General features: G+C 27.4%; 1 protein-coding gene across 1 annotated transcript; it reads right to left on the reverse strand.

Moving 5' to 3' along the window:
* Positions 1-1,120: 1,120 nt before the first annotated feature.
* LOC124942141 (ras-related protein RABA2a) lies at positions 1,121-3,641 on the reverse strand. The gene is made up of 2 exons (XM_047482570.1): positions 3,331-3,641; positions 1,121-1,784 (listed from the first exon to the last, which is right to left on the reverse strand). The coding sequence occupies exons 1-2, from the start codon at positions 3,493-3,495 to the stop codon at positions 1,302-1,304; spliced, it is 648 nt and encodes a 215-aa protein (XP_047338526.1). The 5' UTR covers positions 3,496-3,641; the 3' UTR covers positions 1,121-1,301.
* Positions 3,642-9,995: the final 6,354 nt, after the last annotated feature.

Raw genomic sequence — 9,995 nt, forward strand, 5'->3', positions numbered from 1 at the left:
AAGTATATCGAATAAATGATAAGGTACATTAATATATCAAAATTATCCGTATGATACAAGAAAAAATACATATTTTAAAATTTTTGATATAACCGTATATATTGAAATACAAAATAATATTTATAAATTAATATATATATATATATATATTATTTATAAATAATTAAGTTTTAATTTTAATTTTGAAAATTAGATTAATGCATTTTTATGAATTTTTCAATAAAAATAAATAGTCATTGAAGGAATTAACCCAACTTAATAAAAAAAATTCTATATATTCATTCTATATGACTTTACTAAATTTATAAAAACCTGATCATAAAAACCAAATCAAAATATAATTAAATTAATATTATTCGATAAGAACCGTATAAGTACCATCAATATTTAGTATGTTATTTGTATCATACCGAAATAATTGTAAGTTAGCTGTATATTTTTTCTTATACCGAAACTTTTTATACGAATATATTGATAAAAATTATGATATACTGCACCGATCCATCCCTAGATATAATGAAAAAAGTTGTTAAAACTATACCACGATACATAATTAGATAGAGTGAAATTTATAAAAATAATTGATTAAAATTGGAAAAAAAAAAAAAATCTAAGAAAACCGACATCAAAGACGATGCTATAACCAAAACAAAAGGCTAACACAAGGCATCAAAATCAGAGAATTTCCCTCTCGTGATTTTGATGCACACAAAATTGGTCAACATCACCATCAAAGCACAAAAAATTAGTTAATATCACCATCAAGGCTTCAAGAAACTTTGATATCACTAACCAAATCTAGACAGCTTTTAGATCTGGAATTGGAATTTAAACTGCAAATTAAACATAGCAGAAGAACAAATTTGACAAAGGTAGCAACAACTCCAACTCGATCAAATCAAACATCACACTCTACACGAAAAACATTTCGGTGAAAAAACAGACTGAATCACCACTTATATGTATAAAAACCAGCACAAATGGAAGTGATTTATATTAGGTAAGATAACCTTTTAAATCATATTGTTGGACCCTTTTAACGTTCAATTCCTTAGAAACCGAGTCAACCAAAACATCGTCAAACTAAACGGTATGACCCCCAAATGAAAATATCAAACCTACAGAAATCTCCTAGCATCAATGAATAGAACCACAATTAAACAATTTTCAACATTCAAGAATATCAAAGATAGGAACAACATCAACAAAAACTACACAAACAAAAAAAAACAATACCAGTTTAAGATAAGAACACATTAAAATATAGCCAGTAGATATGAATATAGCCAGCCAAACCGCTTTTAAGACGAACAACAGGCCTTCTTCGAAACAGACTCATTCGTCCCAACAACGATAGTCTTACCTTCTTTTATACTACTAGCCTGAACCGGTTCTTCAGAAGATAGAGTCTTCTTACTGATTATCCTATAAATCTCAGAAAGGATCATCTGGAAAGACTTCTCAACATTCGTTGCTTCCAAAGCCGAAGTTTCTATGAAAGAAAGACCTTCGGTTTCTGCAAAGCTTTGAGCATCTTCAGTGTTAACTGCTCTGAGATGTTTCAGATCTGTCTTGTTTCCTATCAGCATTATCACGATGTTGGAATCTGCGTGGTCTCTTAATTCCTTTAACCACCTGCTAACGTTCTCGAAAGAAGTTGGTTTAGTTATGTCGTAAACTAGGAGGGCTCCCAATGCGCCTCTGTAATACGCGCTTGTGATTGCCCGATATCTCTCTTGTCCTGCTGTGTCCCAAATCTGAGCTTTCACTGTCCTTCCCTCAACCTAAAGATAACGAACAGATTTGAAACAAGAATGTTATAAGGCCTTGTTTGATCACGTAGGTTATTCCCAGTATTGAATAACAATCACGCTCTAATGTGTTTTTTCATAACGTACATCAAGATTATTCAAATAACCCTATATCAAACAAGGCGGAGAGTTTAACCATTGTTTGAAAGAAAATATAAATCATGACAGCGGATTCTTGAGTTGGTAAGCCACTTAATTCAAGCCTCTTATCATCCGAGGTACCCGAGTTAGTTCGTAATCGTCTTTTAGGAGTGCAAATAAGAATACAGGCGGTAACATGAACATGACAGTATAGTGAAGGAGATGGTCTAGATGCAAGTTTTGGTTGCAACAACAAGTATACAAGTATGATGAAATAACGAAACAAGAGAGTTTAACCGTTGCATAAAAGATAAATTGGGTCATGGCAGTATTCCACTTAGCTTGCGCACTCCTCGACTAATTCAACCCACCCCCATGACCCTTTAAGCGTTTTCAATGAGAATCAGACATGAAGGTGTTTGCCTTCTAAGCTTCCCATGTTGGGTTCCTACTAAGTCTTTTATAAAAGCAAATAAAATATAGGCGATAACAGTGAAGGAAATGGTCTAGATGAAAAAAAAAACATGGTGGGGATGTCTTGGTTGCCTTCTAGGCTTCTATACAATCCGAAAATGCCAAGATCATCCTAACGCGAAAAGGCTAGTCCATAAACACATGTCGTCATCTAGAACCCAAAAAAAATGCTTTGAACCATGAAGTAAAGTTTGTATACAATTATTAGGCAAAAGGCATAAAAATGAATTTATCTAATGCAAAATTGTTAAAGACGGTTAGGAGTGATTTTCGACGATTAATAGACAAAAAGCATGGTATTGCATCAAACTCAATCTCATTAATGTATCATTAGATCATCATCCCTAATGGATTTAAACCATGTCATTCCCATGTTATCATAAAGCAAATAACTACATCAAGGTGAAGAACAATGATAATCATTCTAAGGAATTATAACACTCGGAGAAGAATTAGCATTTCAACACTGACTAAATAGTTATAACCATGGAATCACATTATGACAGAAAGGAACTTCCTAGAAGCATAGAATCAACTTCAGATCGCCAACTAAACCGGCATGGTTAAACATTGATAGAACCGAGAATCCGATTACAAACTACAGATCAATGTCGCTCGATAAGTATATTTCATTTATGTTATTTAGTGACAATCTCTAGTAGAATCAACATCAGATCGCCAATCAAGAATAAAACAACTACACCGGCATAGTTAAACATTAATATAACCGAGAATCCGATTACAAACTACAGATCGATGTTACTAGAGTTCAATATCAACAAAAGGAGTACAAATTATAAATGACGATTGATAAGGTTAGGGATGATTACTCGCATTTTTAGTGAAAGTGATGGAATCAACTAAGAACAATCATACATAAAATAGTTAGAAATTCGCGTTGTTTGCAATAAATGCACTATTTACAACTTTACGAGATCGAGTCGAGAGTGAGAGTAAGAGAGACCTCTAGAGTGCGGGTGGCGAACTCGACGCCAATAGTGGATTTGGATTCGAGGCAGAACTCGTTACGAGTGAAACGGGAGAGTAAGTTGGACTTTCCGACGCCAGAATCGCCGATTAGAACAACTTTGAACAGGTAATCGTATTCTTCGTCTGGTCTCCTCGACATCTCTGATATCTCCGGCGATCTAATCGGAATCTTTCCGGCGATCTAATCGGAATCTCTCTCTTAGCCGTAAAAGTCGCTAAAAATCAACCGAATGTCTTCTCCTCCTCGTAGTCTGAGAATTTGGTGCGGCGAATCGGATTTTCTTATTGCCCAAACTACCCCGCGATTTTCTCTGTATTATTTTTTAAAACTGAACGAAACTTCCGGTTAGATTTTTTGGAAATAAAAATATCAAAGTGCATCCTAAACTATTTCAAGTAATCCATATTTTCCCTGTTATTAAAAATAAACTCCTATTTTAAATTGTTTATAGATCTACATCAACTCTATATTACTTGGAATGAGAAATGATTTGGAGATAAAATTTGAAAGAATATGGTAGGGACGCAATTTAATTGGTTCATAAAATAACAAAATTTATCTATTTTCTCACACTTTATCATTTTTCCAATTAGTGATATGGTGACACAATTCATAAACGAAATTCAAACTAATTCATAAATTCCATTATTCAATGGAAATGAGAATTTGGGTAATAAAATCAAATTAAATTTAAACGAAATTCACACGTGAATTAAAGTGAAATTTGATCAAATAATTAAATTATTATAATTAATTTGTTAATTATGTAAATAACATTTAATGACGAGAACAATTATAAAATTAAATATATTTAATTTTGTTAATTGCCATTCTAACCTTCATGATATTATTGATATTATTGCAATTTAGAAAATCATGTAACGTGTAAAGACAAATGAAGAGGCAATCAAGTCAACTGTTGGATAAAATATTATGTTAGATTTTATTTTATGAAAATTTATCTTTTCATATAAAACCCTCCATCTCTAATTTAAAATCACTTCGTCCTCATATATTTTCTCGCTCTATAATTCCAAAAGTCATTTTTCGAGTTCTTTTGATAAATACTTTCCGTTCAAACCCGGTGATAGTTCATGTATATTGATCAAGTTCGATGCATAGTGATTCCAATGCAGAATCACTACTAGATTTTTTGTACCCTAGGAGACAGTCATCTGCGATAAATTTCGGCACAAACGGGCGATGATGAAATTGTTTTAAGAGAAATGTGCTAATAATATGTCTCGAATTGACATCTCAATCGGTGATTTCGTTTATCGTAATTTTAATTTTATTTATTTGTAACATCGTATAAATATATATTTTCTTTTATATAAGACAAGAATTTTTAAAAAAATATATTCATATGTTGTCTGAATTGTCTAAATCTTCTTAAATAGAAGAGAGCTTTCTGGATTGTCTCGTTCTTCAGTTTCACTATTTTCAATTTTTGGTATGTTGCAAAAATAACTGTCCATAGAGAATTAATGCATTTAATTTAATTTATGAGTATATTTGAATGAACACTTATTGCACTCATTGTGGATGAAGGTTCATTCAATGAAATTAATGCATTTTAATTATCTGTTAGCTATCATTATTCATTTATAAATTTTAACTATCTATTAGCTAAAACTGGATTAAGGATTTTATTGAATTATTTTCATTTATATTTAATTAAGTTTTGAAATTTGTATGGATAATTTATAATAGTTAATATTTTAATACGGCACAAAGTTAAATAAAAAAAAAAGTAGAGTAAATTCAAAAGTATCTATGAATTTAGGTTTACTTTTTGGCTTTTGCTTCAACTTTTAAATATACTTTATGTTTATCTATTTATATTAATTAAATTAAAAACTGTTGTATTATATTTTTAAAATTAATATATATTTAATATTAATTTGATTTAAAATATATATATAAATTATGAATTTTAAAATTAAACTAAACTTCCCAGATTTTTTAGAAAGAGAAACAAATAAAAAGGATAAAAGATCAAAGTGCACCATAAACTAATTTAATTATTGCATATATTCGGTATATGCTTGAAAACACTTCTTTTTTAATTTGAAAAAAATAATAATTAAATAATAATTTTTTTTCTTTCAATATATTAATTTATATGGAATAATATCCAGTTTATACTTTAATTATATATATTCAAATTTTTAATAATATTTATTTTTGATCAAATCAAAATTTTAATTTTTTTTATATTAATACAACTAAATTAATTAGAAAAAAGAAACGTTGTACAATTTTGAAAAAAACTCTAAATCCTATTTTTATTTTATAATAGTGTAGATAGCATAACCCCACAACAAATAAATTTAAAACAATATTAAAATAGCAATAAAAAATCAAAAGAAGTTTATTTGTACTTTAAAATATTTAATCAAATTAACAGTTGTATTGGTCGAAAGATTGTCAATTTAAATCATTTTATTGTGTTCTTAAAGTATTATTGTTAAACAAAATAAATATATATAAAAATTGATTTAACATATAATATTTTATTAAAAACTTTCTATTATCATTTTTATTTTTCCATATCTTAATCATGATGGTTTAACGGTTTACAATTTTATTTTAGATATTATTGAGTTGGTTTATCAATCAAGAAAAAATATAAACACTTAAAAACAAAACATAATTGTTATTTTTATATAATAATAAAAAAAAAGTTATAATCAAATTTTATTATATTATTCCACATAAACCTCTTAAACACAAAAAGGCTTATAGTCTCCATCTAAATGAACATACATAAATAAATTTATAAATCTCTAATTATTACAATTCTAGGATCATCTTCTCTTATTTCTAATCCTATTTTGTAACGGCCTTTTACAAGATTTGAACGACTTCTTCATTACTAATAACTCATCTGGAGACGGGACATCAAACTTGAAAGGTGTTATATTAAACCTATGTTTTTGTGGCAAAAATACTTGAGACAAAGTCATAGCAAGATTCCCATGTTTGTGCTTTAAACTATCTGATGTAAAAAGAGATTTCGCCATTATAGAAACTTCAGATTCCGATACTACTGTTACGTCAGGTCTTCTATTACGCGGACTCTCACATAATTGACAATTATCGTTTTTCTCATTAAAATATGCACATATATGACACTTCCATTCGTCACCCGTATTGAGAGGCTCCTTATGATAATCCAAACACAAGCTCCCAAATTTATTAGAAAGAATATCCATAAGTGTTTAAAGAGAAGTTGGTTGACTAAGATATATATGGTATAGAAAAGTTATAGAAAGAAATTATGAGATATATTTTATATATAGGGAAATTTGAACAGTAATCAGCGATTTATTTGCTAATATATAATATAATTTAAAACTGAACCAAACTTCCGGCCAGATTTTTGGAAACAAAATCAAAACCCTAAAGTATTTCAAGTAATGCATGTTTGAAACAGCTATTTTTTTAGTTTGAATAAAAACAAATATATATATATATATATATATATATTTTCAAATATCTTAATTTTAAATGAAATAATATTATTAATACCGAATTGTTAGGCTTTTTATTGTGGCCATTTGGGATTTTGAATTTTTTCTTTTTTCCAATGTCACAATTTAAGACTCAATAATATTGTTAAAATTATAAAAAAAAATTGATTTTTTTCATGGTTTCAAACGCAATTATTTTATTATTTAAATGAAATTTATAGAAATATAAATTTTTGTAATTGGGTTTTGACTTTGCATGTTTGAAATTGTTAATATAAAATCTAGTTTGTTTTTGTATAATTTTAAAGAAATTATGAAGTTTATAAGAATTGGTCCGAAATTTCAATTTATTCTCAATAAATAAGTTCAATTAGACAATTAATTGAATTGTTAAATATAAATTAATTATATATATATATATTAATAAATTTAATAATATTTTTCTAAAATACTTTTAATTGCTTAGTCTTATGCATTGTTTTCACCCACCAAATGAGTTTATATTATTAAATAAAGTACAAGTCTCATAAATGAGAGAATAATTAATAATTATAAACTAGTAAATTTATTTTTTTTAAACATAATTATTTCAAAATTACTTAAATTGTTACTAAATTTTCAAAAGAAAACTATGACAACCCTAACACATCTCTAAAAGTTCAAAGAAATTTGTGCTATATAAAACATTATTGTATGTAATTACAATTAAATCTAAGCAAATTCAAATTAAGAGCATTTGGTTCTGTGGCTGAAAATTTGTCAATTTAAATGATTTTATTTGTTCATAAAATATTTATTTTATTATTAAACCGTATAAATTTAAATTGGTTTAACATTAAATCTTTTAAGAAAATATTATATTATTATTTATATTTTTAAAACAGTTTAAAAATATTTATAGATCTATATCTATATTGAAACTGAATTATTGATTTTTCTCTTAATCTTAATCATTACTAGCATTTATCTCGTGCATTTACACGAGTAATAATATAAAAATTGTAAAAAAAATATTACGATAAAATTTTTTTGGACGGGTCAACCCACATTCCGACCCAAGTATTCATTTACTCTCACATATATTCAAATTAACCACAGCTCTCGACCCGCTCGGTAATCCGGACACTTTAAAAATTAAGCATAATTATATATATATATAGATTAGTTAGTTAAAAAGTTGAACTTATATTGTTAAAATGTCACGCGTTTATCAAAATTTGGGTTGAATTTAAAATATAAATTGTTATTAACCTAGTTGGTTAAAAGATTGTATTTGTTTTGTTAGGTTGCAAGTTCGAACCATACCTATAGTATTTTTAATTTTATTTTTAACTGTTTTAAGTTTATGGGCGGGTCAACCCACAATCCGACCCAAATATCCATTTACTCTCACATATATCCAAATTAACCACAACTCTCGACCCGACAATCCGGACACTTTAAAAATTAAGCATCATTATATATATAGAGATTAGTTAGTTAAAAAGTTGAACTTATATTGTTAAAATGTCACACATTTATCAAATTTTGGATTGAATTTAAAATATAAAGTGTTATTAGCATAGTTGATTAAAAAGTTGTATTTGTTTTGTTAGGTTGCAAATTCGAACCATACCTATAACATTTTTAATTTTATTTTTAACCGTTTTAAGTTTATGGGCGGGTCAACCCACAATCCGACCCAAGTATCCATTTACTCTCACATATATCCAAATTAACCACAACTCTCGACCCGACAATCCGGACACTTTAAAAATTAAGCATCATTATATATATATACATTAGTTAGTTAAAATGTTGAACTTATATTGTTAAAATGTCACGCGTTTATCAAATTTTGGGTTGAATTTAAAATATAAAGTGTTATTAGCCTAGTTGGTTAAAAGATTGCACTTGTTTGTTAGATTGGAAGTTTAAACCATACCTATAACATTTTTAATTTTATTTTTAACCGTTTTAAGTTTATGGGCGGGTCAATCCACAATCCGACCCAAGTATCCATTTACTCTCACATATATTCAAATTAACCACAGTTCTCGACCGGGCAATCTGGACACTTTAAAAATTATACATCATTATATATATATAGATTGGATCATGACAAAATTGGTGATTTATGTATGTTGTTTAAATTTATCAATAATTTGTTCATATCTAAAGCTACCATTCTATTTTGACAATTGAGGAGTTTCAGCCTCTAACTCCAACGTTCATTTTTTCATATTTTTTAAGGGCTTTTTACAATATTTGAACCACTTATTCAATACTAATAATTCATTCGTAGATGGGACATCAAACATGAAAAGTGTTATATCATAACTATATCTATGTTTTTGTGGCAAAATAAACTATCCGATGTAATTGAATTCGACAATAACGGTGTAAAAAAGGATTTCACCACTATAGAAACTTCATATTCTGATAGTATATTACGTCTAACATTTTATTATGTAGACTTTCACATAATCGACAAGCAGAATTATAAGTATCGTTTTTTTTAATTATAATATGCACATATATAACATTTTCATTAGTCGTCCACCGTAATGAGAGGCTATTTGCTCTAATCCAAACACAAACTCCCGAAATTATTAGAAAAAATATCTCTATAGAGAATTTATGTGACTAAAATAGTCCAGAAAGAAATAATGATATTCGATCAAAGTGCACCATAAACTATTTATGGTAGTGCATGTTTTGAAAACACTTTTTTTTTAATTTGAAAAAAATAATAATTAAATAATTTTTTTCTTTCTTCAATGTATTAATTTATATGGAATAATATCCGTTTATACTTTAATTATATATATTAAAAAAAATAATAATATTTATTTAATCAAAATTTTAGTTTTTTATATTAATAAAAACAAGGTACAAGTGAAGAAAAAATTCTACTTTAGATATTGACTTGGTTTCCAATCAAGAAAAAATACAAACACTTAAAAATAAAACATAATTGCTATTTTACATATAAAAAAAAAGAAAAAGAAAAAGTTATTATCAAATTTTATTATATTTATTCCACATAAACCTCTTAAACACAAAAGACTTATATTCTCAATCCAAATGAACATACATAAGCAAATCTATAAATCTCAACATTAAAATTCCTTAATCATCTTCTCTTATTTCTATTCCTATCTTGTAACGGTCTCTTACAAG

The sequence above is a fragment of the Impatiens glandulifera genome, chromosome 6 (genome assembly GCF_907164915.1).
Source record: "Impatiens glandulifera chromosome 6, dImpGla2.1, whole genome shotgun sequence".
In the NCBI taxonomy this organism is placed as follows: Eukaryota; Viridiplantae; Streptophyta; class Magnoliopsida; order Ericales; family Balsaminaceae; genus Impatiens; species Impatiens glandulifera.